General features: G+C 42.4%; 1 protein-coding gene across 1 annotated transcript; it reads right to left on the minus strand.

Annotated features, from left to right (window-relative positions):
- Positions 1–15,270: 15,270 nt before the first annotated feature.
- On the minus strand, positions 15,271–18,754 carry LOC121984473 (leucine-rich repeat receptor-like serine/threonine-protein kinase BAM1). The gene is made up of 2 exons (XM_042537409.1): positions 16,049–18,754; positions 15,271–15,856 (listed from the first exon to the last, which is right to left on the minus strand). The coding sequence occupies exons 1-2, from the start codon at positions 18,705–18,707 to the stop codon at positions 15,426–15,428; spliced, it is 3,090 nt and encodes a 1,029-aa protein (XP_042393343.1). The 5' UTR covers positions 18,708–18,754; the 3' UTR covers positions 15,271–15,425.
- Between the last annotated feature and the right edge of the window lie 4,356 nt (positions 18,755–23,110).

Consider the following 23,110-nt stretch of genomic DNA (forward strand, 5'->3'; position numbering starts at 1 on the left):
GAAGAGGTCGGAATGGCTTGCAGAACCTTGGCACGTGAGAAAGAGGTTGGAGTAGCCTGCGGGATTGTGGAGCACAGAGAGGAGGTCGGAGTAGCCTGCGGAGCAGGAGGCAGTGTAGAAGGGGAAGAAGGATCCTCGGGCTGGCCTCTTACCTGGGCAGTAGTCTGCTCTCCTGTTTGAGTGCTAGCCCGCGGAGAAGGAACACTCTCTACTACAGTAGAAGGAGACACCCGAGCGGGTGTCTTCGCCTTGGCTTTGGAGGAAGCTTGGCCCATAGAGGGCCTCGGCGAAGAGGCTTGGACTGAGGGGGTGACTCACTTCCTCTTACGTTACAAACGCAAACATTTTCTAGGGGGCAGAGAGGAAGCCCTTTCATCTTCAGTCACCTCGAGTTCTAGGGCCTCTCTTTCCTAGGATAGTTGAGAAGAAGGCCCGGCCACAACCCCAGCCTGAATGGTCGAGGGTGCACCAGACTCTCTTAGGAGTTCTTCTCCCAGCTCCTTCAAAGCAGCATTGGATAGCTTGGAAGAGTCAACAGAGAAGGCGCGAAACATAGCGGCTTCTACAAAACCACAAGGAGATACCTCAGTTAGCGAAGATGTGGAATAGAAGATAGGAGATCTTACCGAAAGGAGCGCTTATCGATGCAGGGATAGGGCTGAGCCCAAAAGCATGTAGGAGGTCCTCTCGCAGTATCACTGAGAGTTGGAGCCGAACTTTTTCTAGCTTCTCGGAAGAGGGGAGGCAATCAGGCTGATGTTGATGCTCCTGCAATTCGGAGTGGGAAGGAAGATTGTATCGCCATCACGCAAGCCAAGTGACGGGTTCAGACAGTTGTATGTAGAAAAAGAGGGACTTCCAACTCTTATTGGAGGAGGGCATATATGCAAAAAAAACTTATAGCCCATCCTAGATTGGACCATAAAAATGTCTGGTTTGGAGTGCTTAAGGGCATAGAAGTGATGGAAGAGTTGTGGGGTTAGAGGAATTTTATATAGGCGGCACAAAATCATCATTCCGCACATAGCACTGAAGACATTGGGAGAAAACTGAGATAGGGAGATATCAAAGTATTGACACAAAGATGCGAAGAATGGATGAATAGGAAAACGGAGACCACCAAGAAGCTAGTCCTTAAAGAAGGTCACAAACCCTGTGGGAGGAGAAGAAGGATGGTCATGGGTACCTGGCGGGACGAGCTTGTAAGTGTCAGGAAGCTTCAAGATAACGCAGATCGACTCAAGATCACTTCTATTTAAATCAGAAAGGAAATACGAATACCAATGTACCTCCCTCTCGCTAGTCATTGTAGAGATAGAGAAGGGGAAGGCAAGAGAAAGAAGAAAAGTACTTACAGCAAGGAGACATGAAGAAGAAGACAAGCAGTCGAAAGCAAGGGAATGATGGAGAATTGGAGGAAGATGGAGCAATGAGGAGCAGCGACGGACTGCCTTTAGGGTTTATAAATCAAAACCCTTAGGATACATCGAAGACCAAGCCGGACAAACGAAACGGCGCAACACACATCAGCCGTCAGATCAAGGAACAAAAGCGATTTAGGGAAACGTGCAGAAAAAGCATGTGTTGTACATTATGAGGAGTTAAGGTTGCGGGACACGTGTCAACCCCATAGGAAAGGACATTTATGATGGAAGTGACGAGAAAATCATGAGGAAGGATATGCAAGGAGGCAGGCCTTGCATATCCATGTTTAGCGCACTGTATTTCGGGCATCAAGATCTATAGAGATAGATCCAGGAGATGACTTCTTCTAAGCATTGTTAGTAATTAGCCCTAAGAGCCAATCATGAGATGATTAGGCCTTTTGGTTACTAATTGAGTTAGACCCAAATGGACCCACTCATTAGATTGAGTCCAATCTGAATTAGACACATTGGATTAATGGGTTTGACTCAATGGGTTAGACTTATTGGGTTATTGGATTAATGATTAATCCAATATAATAAATCCAACCCATTAAGAGGAATATAAAGAGACAAAAAACCCTTGGTATTCATTAGATGAATATAAATAGGTTTTTGGATTTTATTTTTCATTAGATGAGAAAAGGTGACTCTTGAGATTCCATCTTCTTCCTCCTCCTTCCATGGTCGATTCTTGATGTTTGGCCGAACCATGCTTCTTGCTAGCACAAGAAGATAGTTCTTCTCTGAAGGCTTCGTTCATGCGATGAACGAAGGATATGTTCGTGTGGATATCGTAGAGGCGCGGACGCTTGAACGCGTTGAGATATGGATCCAGAGAAAAAGGTTGCTGTCGGGATTGCGAAGGGCACGCAACAAAGGTATAATCCTACAATGTAGCTTAGTATAGTTTCCAGTCAATGTTTCTTCCCTTCGCATGGATCTGTTGGATAAGGGGATCTAGTAATTTTTTCGCTGTATTTCCGCGTCTTTGGCGCGCTAGATCCCAACAGTGGTATCTGAGCCACTTGCGAAGGGTTATGCTAAGTTATTAGAATTGTTATATATGATATAGAAATTGCATGATAGGGTTTACTGTGATTTGCAAAACTTATGAGTTTCGGCCATACAAGACTCTCGGCCAGATTATGGGTCTCGGCCAGACTATGAGTCTTGGCCAGATTCTAAGTCTCGGCCAAATTCTGAGTCTTGACCGATATGGGTGTTTTGTTAGGAACAAAATGAAGTTGGTATGTGACCAACAAGGTCTCGGCCAGAGATGTTTTGTTTATAACAAAACATAGTTGGTATTGTGGGTAGTAGGGTCTCGGGTAAAGCAGCAACTCATAAAATGAGTATGAAAAATAAATTTTGCTTCGAGGGCGCTGCCCCCTAAAAACCCCGCAATGGGCGCTGCCCCCTTGACCCCCGCCCGCTAACCGGCTAGCGGGACCGCCATGGCGTTGCGGCTCATAATTTATTTGTTGAAGTCATAGTAAATTTTATGTCATAAAATATTATGAATAGATATGACATGGTGCATGGTTATGGCCCTTCAACCCCAATGTGATTGGATGTGTGTAATGTTGTAATTCATAATACGGCCTGCGTTTCGTGCCTTCATCCCTTTTAATTCTTGTTTTAATTAGATTACACTCGAATGTAACTCGAGTTTCTTTAAATTTTGTAATGTACAAAATTAGAAAGAGTTAGTCTTCTTGAAGACGGGTGAAAAGGAAGGAAGGACAACAATACACAACAACCAAGGAAGCGCTTGGAGAAGCGGCTTAGACCTAGGTTAACTTATCTCTCTTCTCATTGGCTTGAGAAGATCGTAGTTTATAGGGGTCATAACCATGTCACGTTTAAATTAGCATATATGTTGATATATGCCATGAATGTATGTGATGCATGTGTAGCTATCGTAAATAGGTCATTTACATATGCCTACCAAAGTTTGATACTCACTACTGCATCGATCATTTGTAGTCAGGTTTGCCAAAGCAAAGTGACTCGTTTTATCTTGGTAGAGTGCGACTGGACAATTGTGATGTCCGACTATTGGACTTTGGGTGTGACTTAACTACATTGAGAACTTGGAGGCATATCCCATAAGATGTAAATCATATTATACTAGTCTTGGATGATTAACCAAAGCTAACTCAAGATGAGTTATAATATGGGTTTCATAAGATGGGAAAATGAACAAACAGTTCTGTTCATCAAAAGATACAAGAGTTACATAGGATGTAATTGGTAAACGTTATCTACCTAAGTTGTACTAAGTCTTGGGCGATTAGCCAAAGCTAACTCAAGATAAGGTATAATGTGGATCATGTCCTATTGATACACGTTGCCTACCTAATTTATACAAGTCTTGGGTGATTAGCCAAAGCTAACTCAAGATGAGGTATAATGTGGATCTTGTCCCACTTGAATGTCTTTGCTATTGGGTTAGAGCTAGTAGTGACTTGCACCTATCAAACTTTAGAATTCAGTGGAAGAATCATTTAATTAAAGTCCTAATTAAATGACATGAGTATGATACTTCTCTGCATTTTATTGTTGTCGACCACCATATCTTCTAGTACGTAGAAGACACTATCTCTGCAATCTGTCCTTGATAAGGACAAGCTCAATGGAGCTAATTTCCTAGACTGATATAGAAACATGAGAATAGTTCACAAGAGAGAAAGAAAAACAGTACATCCTAGAGCAGCCTATTCCTGAAGTACCACTGCTACTACCACTAGAGCTGATAGGGATACTTACAAGAAGCATCAAGATGATACATTAGATGTCTCATGTCTTATGCTCACCACCATGAACTCTGAGCTTCAGAAGCAACATGAGAACATGGATGCTTATGATATGGTTGAACACCTTAGAAAACTATATCAAGGACAAGCAAGGTATGAGAGATTTGAGATCTCTAAAGCATTATTTCAATGCAGAATGCAAGAAGGAAGTCCCGTAGGGCCATATGTGCTCAAAATGATCGGGAATGTGGAGAATCTACAAAGGTTGGGATTTCCACTAAGCCAAGAATTGGCTACTAATATTATCTTGCAGTCATTGCCTGATAGTTATAGTCAATTTGTCATGAACTACAACATGAATGAAATTGACAAACCACTACCTGAGATATTGAGCATGTTGAGAACTACTGAAATCAACCTTAAGAATGCAAAGCCTAGTTCCATTTCGATGGTGTCTAAAGGCAAAGGCAAGTGGAAGCCTAAAGGTAAGGGTAAGACCCAAGCCAAAGGTAAGGGCAAGGCTCATGCATTGAAACCCAAAGGTGGGGTTGCTAAGGAAGGAACCTGCTTCCAACGCGGTGAGAAAGGACACTGGAAGAGGAACTGCAAGGGATACCTAGAGAAACTGAAATGGAAGAGAAGTGAAACTTAAGCCTCAGGTATATATGTTATAGATGTCAATCTGTCTATTTCTTCTTCACGGGTATTAGATACCGAGTGTGCATCTCACATTTGTACTAATGTGTAGTGGCTGAGAAATAGTAGATCATTGACATAGGCAAAATGGACCTACGAGTAGACAATAGCACAAGAGTTGCTGCTATAGTTGTAGGAGCATATTCCTTATCTTTGCCCACTGGGTATGTTTTTGAACTTGAAGAGTGTTGTTCTGTGCCTACCTTGACTAAGAACATTATCTTTGTTTCTTGTTTGGACAAGAAAAGTTTTTCATTTGTAATAAAGGACAAATGTTGTTCTGTTTATTTCAATGAAATGTTCTATTGTAGTGCACATCTTGTAAATGGACTCTATGTTCTAGACTATGACAACCCAATCTATAACATAAATACCAAATGGTTCAAGTTTAATGATTTGAATCAAACATATCTCTAGCATTATCGCTTAGTTCACAAAAATGAGAGTTGCATATCCCAACTCCATAAGGATGGATTTTGGACTCATTTGATTTTGAATCATATGAGGCATGCAAATCTTGTCTTCAAGGCAAGATAATAAAGACTCCATTTAGTGGACATGGTGAAGGGCTAATGATCTGTTAGGACTCATATATACTGATATATGTGGTCTTTTCAGAATAGCAGCTAGAGGAGGCTAAAATTACTTCATTACTTTCACTGATGATTTTAGTAGATACGACTATGTTTATCTGATGAGACACAAGTCAGAATCCTTTGAAAAGTTTAAAGAATTCAAGAATAAGTATAAAATCAACTTGGTAAGAGTATTAAGATGCTTCGATTAGATCGAGGTGGGGAATACCTTAGCCAAGAGTTTCATGACCATCTCGTTGAGTGTGGGATCATATCTCAACTCACTCCACCTTGAACACTATAATGGAATGGTGTATCATAAAGGAGGAACTGTACTTTATTAGATATGGTACAATCGATGATGAGTCATATAAATCTTCCTACTTCCTTCTGGAGGCATGCTCTCGAGACAACCACTTTTACACTTAACCGAGTTCCATTTAAGGCTGTCATAAAGACACCATATGTGATATGGACAGGGAAGAGTCCAAAGATCTCTTTTATGAAGATTTGGGGTTGTGAGAATTATGTTAGCCGACAAGTCTTAGATAAACTAGGACCCAAATCGGACAAGTGCTACTTTATAGGATATCCCAAGGAAACAAAGGGATATTACTTCTATAATCCCACACAAGGCAAAGTGTTTGTTGCCAAAAATGATGTCTTTCTAGAAAGGGAGGTTATTTCTAGAAAAACTAGTGGAAGTGAAGTCGATCTTGAAGAAGTTCAAGATACACAAACTAGCACCGAAATCTTGATGGAGATTGAACAGGTATCACGAGATGTTGTGGATCAGGATTTTGTTACACCACAAGAGATTATGGAGCAACAACCTGTTTAAGTAGCACAAACTCTACGCAAATCTGATAGAACCCATCATCAACTTGAGAGATATTCATTTCTCTTGTCTAACAATGGTGATGTAGTGCTAGTTGGTCTCAACGAGCCTACATCTTATCAGAAAGTTGTATATGGCCCAGATTCTAAGAAATGGCTAGAAGCCATGAGATCTTAAATGGAATCCATGTACACTAACCAAGTATGGACTTTGGTTGATCCACCTGAAGGGATCAAACCCATTGGGTGTAAGTGAGTCTTCAAGGTGAAGACTGACATGGATGGAAATATACATACCTATAAAGGTAGATTGGTGGCTAAAGAATTCAAGCAGATTCATGGTATAGACTATGATGAAACCTTTTCACCAGTTGCGATGCTCAAGTTCATTCAGATCATGCTTGCTATTGCTGCTTACTATGATTATGAGATCTGGGAGATGGATGTCAAAACTGCATTTCTTAACGGAAATCTACTCGAGGATGTGTACATGACACAACCTGAGGGTTTTATTGATCCAGAGCATGTTGGAAAGGTATGTAAGTTGCAACGATCCATTTATGGATTAAAGCAAGCTTCTAGAAGCTGGAATCTTCTATTCGATAATGCGATCAAAACGTTTGGTTTCATTAAGAATGAAGATGAACCTTGTGTGTACAAGAATGTTAGTGGGAGCACAAACATCTTTCTTATATTATATGTAGATGACATACTTCTCATTAGAAATGATATCCTTACTCTTTAGTCAGTGAAGACTTGGCTTAGGAATTATTTTTCAATGAAAGACTTAGGTGAGGCAGCCTATATTTTAGGCCTTAAGATCTATAGAGATAGATCTAAAAGATTGCTTGCCCTAAGCCAGAGTATGTACATTGATAAGATGCTTAAACGTTTTGCCATGGAGAATTCCAAGAAGGGATTCCTGCCTATGTCACATGGTGTGAGTCTTTCGAAGACTCAATGTCCCTCTTCTAAGGTAGAAAGGGACCGCATAGATCAGATTCCTTATGCATCTATTATAGGGTCTATCATGTACACCATGTTTTGTACTCATCTAGATGCCTCAATGCATTAAGCATGAAGAGAAGATACCAGTCAGATCCAGATGAAGGTCACTGAACAGCAGTCAAGAATATTCTTAAGTACTTGAGAAGAACTCAAGATTATTTCTTGATCTTTGGAGGTGATGAAGAGCTTGCTGTAAAGGGTTACAACTGTTGCTGTAAAGGGTTACAGCTATTGCTGTAAAGGGTTACAGTGGTACAAGCTTCCAAATTGACAAGGACAATTTTATATCGTAGTTAGGGCATGTATTTTACATAAATAGTGGTCTTGGGTATTGGATACTACAACAATTTCATCTCATTCGAGGGGTCCTCGATATATGAGATATGAGGATATGCAGATAACCAAACAATGCTAACATTACGGATCCTTTAACCAAGGCTTTGGCACCAAGAAAGCATGATGGTCACACTAGGTCAATGGATATTAGATATTTCAGTGATTGACACTAGTGACATAAAGAGATTGTTAGTGTACCCCCTAAGAGGCAATCAAGAGTTAATTGACTTAGAACATTTTGTATCATATTTCATTATTTTATTAAAAGGCAAAAGTTATGGTTATTATATTTACTTCAGTTCAGTGTCAAATGAGTAAATATAATAATGTCCTAGAGTAGAAGGTTTTAATCTACAATATATCAATTGGTTGAATTAATAGTGAAATATTGTAGAGAACGCTACTTTAAACTATTCCTAGTCGAGCATTAATATACAAGGATAATATTAATGCGTTAAGACTAGCATGTAGGTCAACGGATGACTTAATCTCACAAGTCATGAATATGAGATATCAGGTTGACACATGGGTATATATTGGAGAATATGTGCTGAATTGACCCGCCATGAGATGTTTCATGGATCGTTACATGAGTGTCATAAACATTCTCATATGACTATGGGTATGAATAGTTCTTAGACCTGAAGTCACTACGGTTCCCTACATAAGGAGTTGTGTACTTTGGTATCGTCAAACATCACCCGTAACAGGGTGGACTATAAAGTCGATCACTGGGTATGCAATAAATTATACGGAGGGATGTGAGTGATGTAGATGGGATCTATCCCTTCCATATAACGGAAGCAATATCTGTGGCCCCTTGATTAGTAGGACACAGGAATGTATAGTCATACTCAGATGAGTCAATATGAGATATTGAGCTTATTTGTATAGTGTGTCTACTTAGAGATCAAGAAACACAAAGATTGATAAGAGGATGACACGATCTATGCCTCATTGATCAATCTAGATATCAAGGATAGAGGGACTGAGTCATACAAGATAATAGCCACGGACAGGTTAGGTCGTATCTCGACTTTCTCGTCACTTGGGTAGCAATGATGTATTGCTAGATGCCACTAATTGTATATGTATCGCAAATGTTGTTTTGGATACATTGCCAACGTTACGAGAGCCTATAGGGTCACACACAAAGAACATATTGGTTTGGAGATGGGTATTTTAGTTTGACTAAAATACTAAGGATATTAAAAATAATGGGTAAATCTAAAGTGTTGGTGTCATCTTAGTGGTGATTGGCACTAGTGCTAGTGGGACATTGTTAGTAATTAGCCCTAAGAGCCAATCATGAGATGATTAGGCCTTTTGGTTACTAATTAAGTTAGACTCAAATGGGCCCACTCATTGGATTGAGTCCAATCCGAATTAGACACATTGGATTAATGTGTTAGACTCAATGGGTTAGACTTATTAGGTTATTGGATTAATGGTTAATCCAATATAATAAATCCAACTCATTAAGAAGAATACAAAAAGATAAAAAAAACCCTTGGTATTCATTAGATGAATATAAATAGGTTTTTGGATTTTATTTTTCATTAGATGAGAAAAGGTGACTCTTGAGATTCCATCTTCTTCCTCCTCCTTCCATGGTCGATTCTTGATGTTTAGCCAAACCATGCTTCTTGCTAGCACAAGAAGATGGTTCTTCTCCCAAGGCTTCGTTCATGCGATGAACGAAGGATATGTTCATGTGAATACTGTAGAGGCGCGGATGCTTGAACGCGTTGAGATCTGGATCCAGAGAAAAGGGTTGCTGTCGGGATTGCGAAGGGTACGCAACAAAGGTATAATCCTATCATGTCGCTTAATATAGTTTTCAGAAAATGTTTCTTCCCTTCGCATGGATCTGCTGGATAAGAGAATCTAGTAATTTTTCCGTTGCATTTCCGTGTCTTTGGCGCGCTAGATCCCAACATCTTGCCCTAGTGTGAGTTATAAGTGAGTAGGCTCTCACGACCAACGACCTCTCGATCGGGATTCTAGACTCTCGCCCTAGTGCGAGTTATAAGTGAGCTTACTCTCATGCCTCCAAACTCTTGCCCCAGTGCAAGTTATAAGTGAGCATGCTCTCATGACTAACGACCTCTCGGTCGTGATTCCAAACTCTCGCCCTAGTGCAAGTTATAAGTGAGCATGCTCTCACGACCAACAACCTCTCAGTCTGGATTCCAGACTCTCGCCCAAGTGCGAGTTATAAGTGAACTTGCTCTCACACCTCCAGACCCTCGCCCCACTGTAAGTTATAAGTGATCTTACTCTCATGCCTCCAGACTCTCTCCCCGGTGTGAGTTATAAGTGAGCATGCTCTCACGACCAACAAACTCTCGGTCGGGATTCCAGACTCTCGCCTAATGCGAGTTATAAGTGAACTTACTCTCACGCCTCTAAACATTCACCCCAGTGCGAGTTATAAGTGAGCATGCTCTCACGACTAACAACCTCTCGGTCGGGCCTCCAGACTCTCGTCCCAGTGCGAGTTATAAGTGTTGGTTGCTACTCGAAATATCATACTAGTTCCCCTGTACAAAAATTTTGTACAAGTCCCGAACCATTCCTAACAACCTATTGTGTTCTTTAGAAATTAAATTTGGAATCGCAAATAGAACTTAACATTATTGATTCCAAATTCAACTTATCTGTTCTTAAAGGTTTAGACTTGGATCACAAATGATGCTTAACATTATTAATCCAAATCCACCTATGTTACAAATTTGATTAAATATTTATTTCAGAGATCGACTTCCAGGTTAAACATGGAGAGGCACTACGCCTTCTTGGATATGGGATCATCCACCACTTCCTAGACAAAGCTTTTCAACAAAATTCAATATTTAATCTCCTTATAGTAACCCTAGGTTTAACCATTAAGAGTAATCGAATCACAAGATCGAAAAATAAAAGAAACACAAAATCGAAACATAAATTCAATAGCCTAGAATCATTAGCCTCTTGTGTTTGGTATTTCAAGATCTAAACAAAAGAATAAACTAGTTATGATGCAGAAATTAATAACTAGTTATCCCTTTTGTAGCTTATAGACCTCACGATCTTCTATCGTATTCCTCTTCTTATCTCGGATGTCGTGTGGGTGACGATCTACCGAGACAAGAATCCACCCAAGCCTCCTTCTTCTCCTTGCAAGTTTCGGCCACCAACAATATCCTTGAGATGAAGAACTTTGGCCACCAACCAAGCTCCAAGGGATGCTAAGAAACAAAGCATCCTTTCTCTACTTTTTCTCCAAGCTAGATCCGGCCACCAACCAAGCTCCAAGGGATTGATGCCGTCAGCCAACAAAGAAGAAGAAAAGGAGGAGAGGAAGGATGAGGGTCGGCCACCACCAAGGAATAGAGAAGAGAAATAATAGATGTGTTGTGAGGTGAGGCACCTCTACCCTCTCTTTTATATTCCTTGGTCTTGGCAAATAAGGAAAGTTTTAAATAAAATTAAAAATTTTTTATTTTCCTTGCTAATGGCTAATAAGGAAAATTTAATTAAAATTTCCTTTTAACCCATCTTGTGGCCGACCCCTACAAGTCCTCCAAACAAGGAAAGTTTTAAACACAAAATTAAAACTTCCTAATTTGTTTCCAGAAATTTTTAAAATAAAATTTTTTCTTTTAAAAATTCCCTTCATGGTTGGTTATAAAATGAAACTTTTATAAATTAAAATCTCTCTATTAAAACATGTAGATGATTACAATAAGGGAAGTTTTCTCCAAAATTAAATTTTCCTTTCAATCTACAAATAAGGAAAGATATCAAACTTTTCTCTTAATCCTTTGTAGAAACTATAAAAGGTAAAATTAAATTTTAAAACTCTTTTTTAAATTATGGCTTCCACATAAGGAAAGATTTTTAAAATTAAAATCTCTTTTATTTTATTATGGCCTGCCACCTAAGATTGGGCTCCAAGCTAGGGTCGGCCACCACTTGAACCCATCTCTCCTTGGTTTGGTCGGCCCTAGCTTGGGCTCCAAGCTAGGCTTGGTCGGCCACCTTAAGGTGGGTAAGAAGTTGGGTTTAGGTGGGTATAAGACTTTATAAATAAGAGGCTATAACAGAGACCGAGAGGAGGAATTGGTTTTGGTCTCCCGATGAACTTGAGCTTCCCGTGTTCGCCCCGAACACCCAACTCGAGTTCATCAATAATAATTCATACCACTAAAGAGTTATTATTGAACTACCGCACCAATCTCATATTACTATATAGGCTCCTTCTTATCATGAGTGTGTTAATCTCCCTATGTTTAAGATATCGAATGCCCACTAATTAAATGAGTTACTGACAACTCACTTAATTAATATCTAGCTCCAAGAGTAGTATCACTCAACCTTATCATCATGTCGGACTAAGTCCACCTGCAGGGTTTACATGACAATCCTTATGAGCTCCTCTTGGGGACATCATCAACCTAGATTCCTAAGACACAATTTCCTTCTATAATCAACAACACACACTATTATTTTCCAACTTATCGGGCCTATTGATTTATCGAACTAAATCTCACCACTGATAAATTAAAGAAATAAATACTAAATATATGCGCTTGTTATTATATCAGGATTAAGAGCACACACTTCCATAATAACAAAGGTCTTGTTCTTTTATGCAGTCAGTATAAAAAGAAACTACCTTAAATGGTCATGCTCAATACACTCAGAGTGTACTAGTATAACTTTATAGTCAAGATAAACTAATACCAAATTACACTATGACTATTCCAATGGTTTATTCCTATCCATCTTAGTCGTGTGCTACTATTTATAATTTATAAAGAACCAATAACATGATCTTCTGTGTGTGACACCACACACCATATTATCTACAATATAAATCAATTGAACAACTACACTTATCCATATTAATGTAGACATTTGATCAATGTGATTCTTTATTTCAAAATAAATGTTTACAAAAAGCTAGGCTTTTAGTATACACTCTAACAATAAGTGATCTTGCTCTCACGCCTCTAGACTCTCGCCCCAGTGCGAGTTATAAGTGAGCATGCTCTCACGACCAACGACCTCTCGGTCGGGATTCCAGACTCTCGCCCCAGTGCGAGTTATAAGTGAGCTTGCTCTTACACCTTCAAACTATCACCCCATTGTGAGTTATAATTGAGTATGCTCTCATGACCAACGACCTCTCAGTCGGGATTCCAGACTCTTGCCCCAGTGCTAGTTATAACAATTCATGGGATCACCCAAAAGAAGAGGTGCCAAAGAAGAGAAAGAAACACAAGAGAAAGACACAAGCAAAGACCCACAGCATAGTCTGATTGATATTTATTTGATAAAGTTTGGAAGGCATTCTTCAAAATACATATTATCACATTAGGGGTGCAAGTAGTGCCAACTTCCCTTTTAATTAGCAGGGTCAAGAGGACACTAATAGCTGGAATGATTTACTTGACCTGCCTGCTCCAACTGGGCCCGTACCTAGATCAGTTCTGTCTTGATAAACTGAATGGAGCGATGTTGCTGGGCAATAATTTCATCTTTTAGCCGACTTTCTTCTTGGAGAAGGGTCAGAGAGCCCTCATGTTTTATCTTCAAATAGGCGATAAAGTGAGTCTAGCTCTCTAGATCTGCATGAGCCTTATGCTTCAAGGTTGCCTCAGCTCGAGTTCGAGACTTAGTGGCTAGCCAAAGTTCTTCCATCTCTCCACGAAGAGAAGACTGAAGGTCTCTTCTTTGTGTCATCTCCAATAAGGCCTCATCCTTCTGGGCGAGTAACTGAGTCAGATGATTGAGTTGTTGGTGTAAAGATGATATTTCATCAGGCTCCACTATGGATTCCATGTCATGAAGGAGTACAAGGGAAGCATAGGGGTATAAGAGAGGCCAGCTCTTCTTAAAGAGATAGAAGTGAAGGGTCATCCTCGGGGCACACAACGACATATAGGAAATCGTAGCGCATTCAAGGACACGTTGTGTATCCCAAGATCTGGGGATTAATGTAGCAGCATAAACATCCGGGAAATGGGGCAGCATCTACGAGCATGGTAAATTCCCAAAGGCCCGAGGAAGGGGAGAAATAGTTAACGTCATAGTAACAAGGCCAAGTGAAATCGGATCCTGGTCTAGTCAGTCGGACCCCGACCTCCTTCGACTAGACTTGGGGGAGGCTTGTGATATGATGCATAGTAGTAGGGCCTGGTCAAGGGGATGTGACAGTCAGAAATCAAGGGGGTGTGGCAGTCAGAAGTCAAGGGGACGTGACAGTCAGAAGTCAAGGGGGTGTGGCAGTCAAAAGATAAGGAGATATAGCAATTGGTGTATGAAGTGGGACCACCCGGGGTCATTCGGTGTATGAAGCCAGAGAGGGGTCGATCGGTCGGGAAACCAGGGTTGTGGCAGGAAGCGCAGTCAAGACCCAACCTGACCTGGTCTTATCGATCAGGGGTTGTCAAGCTGGCCTACGTGAGCAAACTTATCACCCTCGGTGGGGTCGGAATCATAAAAGTCGGCAGAAGAAGCCCGACCAGTCTATTTATTAGCACCCAACAGACCAACCAGGGTTGTTTCAATCACACCCGGGCAGGATAGAAGGCACTACGTGACAACAGGTCAGGGAATTGTAACTACTTGTCAGAAAATATTTGCTGTATGTCAGGGAATATTCCAACGGTTAGGATCATCTGCAAGTAGAACCTTCCTCCAGTCCATAGGAGAAGGCCACGTGCCCTTCACCACTCGACAAGTTCTGACACCCGACATCCTCTGACAAGGGTCAGTCTCCAGAAGGTACGTATTGTCATATAAAAAGGGACGTTCTGTCCCTTGCGCAGGTACACTCACTCGCACACTTGTCTACTTTTCTTTTTCCTTCGTACACTGTTCTTCTGGAAAAAAATACTTGACTTGAGCGTCGGAGGACCTGCTCCGGAGAATTTTTCCCTGGTTCTTGGTTTCTAACGTTCCATGTGCTTGTCTGAGTGTATACAGGGATCTGGTACCGTCGACGCAGACTCCGTATTTCTTCAGGGCCACGTGGGGGTTTATTCTGGGAAGCTTGTGTGACCGCGGCATTATAGTCTCCTCCTCGTCAACGCTAGCAACACTTCATCCAGCCTTCGTCTGACTCAAACTCCGGACAGGATTATATTCCAATAGCATTCTAGAATACATCCATCTGTTCATATTTAAATTTTAAGGAGAAAAAATGTAGTCATTTTGGTTATATAGACTCCAATAGCCTTTAAAGGATATCTATCTATTAAGATTCAATTTATGAAGAAAAAACTTTTCCATATAACCTTCTTTTTTTTTGTCCAAATTGTAAGATTTGAGGAAGAGGTGGTGGAAAAAAATGAAAAACTTATTGTTAGTTGTGGAGCTTAGTAGGATCGGGATTACTATGCAGATATATTTGGAATGGATGGGTAAGGATCGGGCCCTTAGGGTCTGAGCGGCAAAAAGGGAGATGTGTTGAATAGTTGATACCTATCTGAATCTGATCCTACCGATTGGGCTCCGACTCCACCGTAGAAAGTGATTCCAGTCACTCCTGGATTGATTGGGTAACTATGGGTGGAGCAGAGAAACAAACAAGGGGGGAGGAGAAAGAAAAATGACTTGCAGTTGGTGATGGAGAAAAGGAAGATCTTTCCAAAGACTGCACCTCTGTTGAAATCTTAAAACCTCTACAGATTTCCGTGGACAAGCAACAGCAGGACATGCTTACAGAGCCTGGAGAACCAGGGCTATACACAGATCATGGATCAAAACTCTGCCGGTGTCCGGCCTGCATTAACTTGGAATTAAATGCTGAGGAGATCAGGCGGCGGCGAGTTATCATGCTCTGCTTGCTGCGCTTCCTTGACGGACTGATCGCCGTCTTTGTGATCTATCGGACCCGTCGTGGTTGCCTTGGACAGGTCCGCAAGTATCTGGACGACCTCCCTCATCGTCGGCCGCTGCACGCTGTGCTCCTCCACGCAGAGCATGGCGACGTAGAAGACGTGCATGGCCTCCTCCACGGGGACGCCCTTAAGCCGGGGGTCCAAAATCTTGACCACCGCTAATTCCTTGTCGCCGCAGTAGTCTGTCGTCATTCTGCGAACCCACTGCACGATGTCGACGCCTTCACCGAACTCTCCCACCGGCTTCCGCCCGGTCACCAGCTCCAGGAGCACCACGCCGAAGCTGTACACGTCGCTTTTCTCGTCCACCTTCAGCGTGTAAGCGTACTCTGCACGCCAAAGTGAAGCAGGGAAGAGTTAAATGATGGAGCATGGAGTATCGATCGCAGTTACTCAAGTAGTGATATCTTTAACAGTTGGAACGAACAACGATGATGATTAATATATATATAAAAATCTGGAGCAAGCAACCAAAATTGAAGATAACGGTAAGAACATGGATATGTATAAATATACTGTACCTGGAGCAATGTAACCGTAGGAGCCGGCGATAGACGACATGCACTCCGAAGTGCCTGAATCCTGCAAGAATTTGGCGAGTCCGAAATCGGCCACGTGGGCTTCCAAGTTAGAATCTAGGAGGATGTTGTTAGACTTGACGTCCCGGTGCAAGATCAGCGGCGTGCAGTCATGGTGAAGATAGCAGAGGCCCTTCGCCGCCTCCACGGCAATTCTGTACCGGGTGTCCCACAGCAAATGGCCTCCCTTCTTGCCGTGAAGAACCTCGCCGAGGCTCCCATTCAGCATGTACTCGTACACCAACAGATTGGTCTCGCGGTTGGAGCAGAAGCCCAGCAGGCGCACTATGTGTCGGTGTCGAATTTGGCCCAGAGTTTGTATTTCCGCGGAGAATCCATGGTCGTGCGGCGAACCACCTCGGCTACTAGCCGGAAGACGCTTCACGGCGACGCAGTCGCCGTTGGGCATGACGCACTTGTACACGACGCCGGCGCCGCCTTTTCCGATTATGTTCTCCTCCTTGAGGCAATTCAAGACGTCGTCGCAGGTGAAACCGAGACGCTGGAAGGCGGTGAGCTTCCAGTCTCGGCCTTTGGCGGCCTTCTTCAGAGAGCACGCCTTGGCAATGGCTCCTACGGCGAAGGCGATGGAACAGAGGAGGAGACCGATGACCATCAGAAGCTTAGAGGAGGCCGCCAGAGGCCCCTGTGAACGAGTGGCGCCAGTATTGACGCTCGTGGAGATGCAAGGACCGAGGTATGGCCCACAGAGCTCTGGGTTGCCGTAGAACGAGCTCGAGTTGAAGTAACTGAACTGGCCATTGCCAGGAACGAGGCCGGATAGGTTGTTGTAGGAGAAATCGATAGCGGTAAGGCTCTGCATCGTGGCAATGGACAGCGGGATGTTGCCTTCCAGACGGTTCCTCGACAAGTTCAGATAGTTCAAGATCTTCATCGCCGATATCTGCGGCGGAATCTCGCCGGAGAGCTCGTTCCGGCTGAGGTCCACAAAAGTTAGAAGCTTGCACAGAGTAATCTCCGACTCTATTTCTCCGGAGAACCTATTCCCGCTGAGATCCACTTTGGAGAGCTGCTGTAACCTGCCAATCTCTTGCGGAATTGGGTCGGAGAACTTGTTCTGGTTCAAGAGGAGCTTTTGGAGGCCAGAGAAGTTTCCAATAGAGGGTGGGAGAGGCCCTGAGAGTTTGTTATTGGAAAGGCTGATTTCGCCGAGGTCGGGCGAGATGGCGGAGTGGCCTGTGTCTGGAAACCCGCCGGTGAGGAGGTTATTCTGGAGCTCCAGCTGGGAGAGCTTGGGCAAGCTCAAGATCCCATCGGGAATTGATGCATTGAGGTAATTGTCACCCAACCTGATTCTGCTAAGTGACACACAGCGGCCAAGGCTGGCCGGAATAGAACCAAATAGGAAGTTTCCGAGAGCAATGAGTGTTTGCAGCCTATTTCCGAAACAGAGGTCCGGCGGCAGAGTACCGGTGAGCTTGTTCGAAGATAGGTCGAGGATCTGAAGCCGGCCGCTCAGGCCGAGCCTCCGTGGTATGCCTCCCGTAAAGTTGTTCTCCCAGAGCTGGAGCACCTCTAACGCAGGAAGCTCCCCGACGAACTCTGGGATCGAGCCGTGTAGCTTGTTGCGGAACAGATTAAGTAGTGTCAGATTCTGGAGGTCGGCAAAGGAATCAGGAATCTCTCCAGTAAAGGCATTGTTGGAGAGGTCCAGGGACTTGAGGCTGCGTAGGCGGCCAATCTCTGGTGGTAGGTTCCCGGAGAGGCCGTTCAGCTGGAGGAAGAGCGTGTCGAGGTTCTGCAGGTTGCCAATCTCCGGCGGGATCTCGCCAGTGAGGCCGCAGTTAGCCATGTCGAGGCGAACGAGATCTGGGAGACCTCCGAACTCCGGAGGTATTCCGCCCACGAAGCTGTTGTAATATCCGAAATAGAGCTCGCGGAGGCGGGTGAGATTTCCCAGCGTTGGAGGAATTGGTCCAGTGAGCTCATTGCCGGAGACAGCGAGATACTCGATGAACTCCCACCGCCCAAACACCGGGGGTATGACGCCGGAGAAAAAGTTGCCTCCGAGGTGGAGGTGACGGAGATTGGGCAGGTTAACAACCTCGACGGGGAGGGGGCCGGCGAGGTTGTTGTTGTAGAGGTCGAGGACTCGTAGGTTCTTGAGGTCGGTAAGGGCGGAGGGGAAGGAGCCATTGAAGAGATTGTTAGAGAGGTTGAGGTGGCGGAGGTTGGAAAGGCGGGAGAGCTCTGTGGGAATGGGGCCGAAGAGGGAGTTGGAGGCGAGTGAGAGGTTAAGGAGATGGCGGAGGCTGCCGACGGCTGGGTGGAGAATGCCGGAGAGGTTGAAGCCAGTTAGGTTGAGCGAAACAACTAAGCCAGTAGAGGGGTCGCAGGAGAGGCCAGGCCAGGAGCAATAGGAGCCGGCGGCGGTGGAGGAGTTCCAGGCGGAGAGGACGGTGGAGGGCTCAGAGATTGCAGCTTTGAAGGTGAGGATGATGTCGATCTCCGTCTCTCCTTCGGAAGCCTCCACCGTCTCTGCGGCCAATGGGCCTATAACGAGAAGCAGCAAGAGAGGTAAAAGGTGGCAGTGGCGGTGGCGGTGGCGGCGGTTGGGGAGGTTGCTGTTGTGCGACGCCATTAGCTTCTCTGTCGTCTTTCCTATTTTTGGTATGATATCGGGTCGAGGGACGTGGAAGCGAGCGGTGCCGGTTGTATTCTTATAGTGATTTCAATTTATTTTTGGATTCGGATTTTATGTGCTTTTAATTGTCATTTATGGAGAATTTATTTTCGGATTCGGGTATTGCGGATTGTTACGGACTGCCCTCTGGTGGGTCTATGTTATTTTTTTTTAAAAAAATAAATATAACTTTTTCTATGGTTTATTTCTATATCTCTTTGTGCTTGCCTCGCCCATCGACCACCCGCCAGGCCGTCGATCGCCCGTTCACCGTCGGCGATCTCTGACCACCTGTCCTGATTTAAACTATATCCTAGGAACGAACCAATAGGGAATTGCGACTAAATTCCGACTATGATCTGGCACGATTGCAACTGGATTCTATCTGCCTGCCCACCACGCCTGCCTCACTATCGGATTCCTACCGGATTACGCCCAGAATCCTTACCACAATTCTATCAAAATTTAGCCGCAATTGTGGCCACTAGTGTGGCAGCTAGATCGCCGCAAATTGCGGCTAGATTTTGGCTTCAATTCGACAGGATCGTGGCCAGAATCTGACTGTTGCCAGACCCCGATTGATTCACGACCGGTTTGCAGCCGAAATCTAACCACGATCTGGTTACCAAGCTAGCGGCTACATTCGCAGCTAGATTTCGACCAAATTGTAGTCGGGATTGTGGCTGCTATCCGGCCGGAATCAGGCAGCAAGCCAGGCGTGGTGGGTGGGTGGAAGGCAGTCGGGCAGGTGGTCGGAGGGCGAGGCAGGCGCAGTGGGTATATATATAGATATATATAGGAATTTTATCTACACACTCTTATCTACACTCATGAGTAGGAGTGTAACCAATCATTCACTTATAAGGATCAAGATAACTCTCAAGACTTATAGCCATTCATATTTGCACTCAGTCACCCATAAATGTACAAGGTATATATATATATATATATATATATATATATATATATATATATATATATATATATATATATTACTCTTATATAAGTGATCGTAGGCGATAGCAGACATTGCGAGCTGACATGTCCCTCTCTCATCTATAATTCTGCATGCAATCTCTCTTACAATTCTACATGCATGGTTTCAAAACAGCACCACGTAGTGCTGTCTAAAAAATTTGTGCAGGACCGTGAGCGAAATCCTATGTAGGCTATCTGACGCGGTCAAAATCTAATTTTTTTAACCTCTCTCTCATCTACATGCAACAACTTTTCTCTCTCATCTGCATGCAACTATAAAATTTTTTAATCTCTCTCTCATCTAATTACATGTAACAATCACCGTGCTGCTAATTTTTAAAGGTGATGTAGCTACTACAACATTATAGCAGCTTCTAGACAATAGCTGCTACATGTTGTAGTAGCTATTGCACCGTTGTAGCAACTTCTGCACCGTTGTAGTACCCACTGCACCATTGTAGTAGTTTCTGCATCGTTGTAGCAACTACTACACCGTTGTAGTAGCTACTGCACCGTTGTAGTAGCTACTGCACCGTTGTAGTAGTTTCTACACAGTTGTAGTAGTTTCTGCATCGTTGTAGCAGCTACTGCACCGTTGTAGCAACTACTACATCGTTGTAGTAGCTATTGCACCGTTGTAGTAGTTTTTGCACCGTCGTAGCAGGTACTGCACCGTCGTAGCAGCTTCTGCACCGTTATAGCAGCTTTTGCACCGTTGTAGCAGCTACTGCACTATTGTAGCAACTTCAGCACCTTTTGTAGCAGTTTCTACACTGTTGTATTAGCTATTGTATAGCAACTGCTACAAGTTGTAGCAGCTATTGCATAATAACTGTTACAAGTTGTAGCAGCTACTACATAGTAACTGTTATAAGTTGTAGCTGCTACAATATTGTATCATCGCTAACATAATAATTTTTTGCATGTAATAATAGGAGAGAGAAGATAAAATATTATTTTAATTTAAAAAGAAAGAGAGAAAAGTTATTGCATGTAGATGAGAGAGAGATTAAAAAAATTTTATAGTTGTCGCATACAGATGAGAGAGAAAAGTTATTGCATACAGATAAGAGAGAGATTAAAAAAATTAGGTTTTAGCCGCGTAAGATAGCCCATGTCGGATTTCGCTCACGATCGTGCACAAAGTGTCGTTCAGCATATCAACTCTCTCTCTCTCTCTCTCTCTCTATATATATATATATAGCTTGCATACTCTTATATAAGTGATCGTGGTCGATAGCAGACATGGCGAGCTGACATGTCCCTCTCTCATCTATTGTTTTGCATGCAATCTCTCTTACAATTCTACATGCATGATTTCAAAACAACACCACGTAGTGCTGTCTAAAAAAAATAGCAACATGTTGAAAAAAAAGCACCAACATGATTTTTTTTTTTTGAAAATAGCACCACGTAGTGCTATTTTTTTTATAAAAAAAAGCACTACGTAGCACTATTTTGAAAAAAAACAACATTACGTGATGTTGTTTTGAAAAAAAACAAAACTATATTAAAAAAAAAATAGCACCAATGTGACACTGTCTTTATGAAAATAGCACCAAATAGTGCTATTACGTGGCGCTATTTTAATTAAAACAACATCACGTTGAAAAAAATAGCACCAACATGGCATTGTTTTTTTCTAAAACAACACCACGTGGTGTTGTTTAAAAAAAATAGCACTACATGATGCTATTTTTAAAAAAATAGTGCCATGTAGAAAAAAGCAACACCAATGTGACACTTTTTTTAAAAAAAAATAATATCACGTAGTGCTATTTTCTTTAAGGACTGCGTGGTACTATTTTCAAAAAAACAGTGCCACGTTGGTATTGTTTTTCAACGTGGTGCAGCTTTTTTAAAAAACAACACTATGTTGGTATTATTTTTTCAATGTAATGCTAATTTTATAAAAACACGTAGTGTTGTTTAAAACAAATAACACTACATGGTGCTGCAAAATAACACTACATAGTGCTATTTTTTTTCAAAGTAGCACCATGTCGTGCATGCAAAATTATAGGAGAGAGATTACATGCAGAATTGCAGAAGAGAGAGATGATATATATACTCCGTGAGTTTCTAATTTTTTTATCTTGAATATTATAATCTAACCCCTAAACTCTATAGGTAAAATCTAATTGGCTTAATTTCCGAGCTAAAAAATAAAAATATTATTATGAACCCTAAATAGATACCTTATGAATACCTATGTTTTTTTTACTCTAAACACTATGACCCAACACCCCTGAACCCTAAATACAAAGTCTAATTGGCCTAATTTCGAAGCTAAAAAAATATATACATCGTATTAAATTGTGGCGCTGTGATGAAATCCAAGCGCCTCAGCACCAAAAAATAAAATATAAAAAATTGAGGAAGGCGCCTACAATGCATTGGAGGCGCCTCGAGTTAGGTCCGGACTAGTCCACAGTGGAAGGTTGTTGGTGCAATTTGCACTAATGATTAAATTTGAGTTTTGATAAATGATAAATAGATTAAAGTTAGCCGTGTTGTGATCTAACCTTGTTACCGAATGTGCAGTGTTGATTAATCCCAGTCAAGATGTTGGATTCCTGATTAGTTGAAGACTGGATGTGCGATTCCAGCAAGTTGGGATGTTTGATTCCCGACAGGTTGAAGTCCAGATGTGGGATTATGGCAAGGGTTGGGATGTGTGATTTCCAATTGGAGAAGATCACATGTGCGATTCCGGTAGGTTCGGATGTGTGATTCCCAATTGGAGAAGAACGGATGTGCGATTCCCAATTGGAGAAGATCGGATGTGCGATTCTGGTAAGTCGGGATGTTTGATTCCAGAAGTCTAGATGTGTAATTCTAGAGGTAACTCTACACTTGATAAGTAGAGGTAAGTCACTAGAGGAGAGTGACTAAGAGAAGATGCATTCCCGTTCGAAGGAACAGTAGCTGTTGATTCAATTTAGGTCCATTTTGAAAACCTAAATTAAGACCCTGACTAGATCCTGGTCTCGGGAAGACTGGGTTTAATTACTACTTATTATTACTCTGCTAACATTGTCTTATAGGTTATTGGGCTAATACATTTTTGCAGGGAAAAATGAGTAAAAAAAAAACCTAGGGTAAACAGTGACAAAGGTGTCTTTAAGCATTGAAAGGTGCCTTCGTACTGTTCACGAAAGGTGCCTTCGGTGCTATGGAAGGTGCCTTCCGTAGAATAAAATTCAGATTTTGTCACATATAAGAAGCAACGAGTTTAGGATCAAACTCTACAGGTCAGAGGCACCTTCAAGACTCTGGAAGGCGCCTTCCACACCCTTTATAAGGGCATCTCAACCGTGCTTCAAGATCAATCACTTCTACGATCCTTTACGCATCCATTTAGGGTTTTAACTACTTCGGCT

The sequence above is a fragment of the Zingiber officinale genome, chromosome 5B (assembly GCF_018446385.1).
Source record: "Zingiber officinale cultivar Zhangliang chromosome 5B, Zo_v1.1, whole genome shotgun sequence".
Lineage (NCBI taxonomy): Eukaryota > Viridiplantae > Streptophyta > Magnoliopsida > Zingiberales > Zingiberaceae > Zingiber > Zingiber officinale.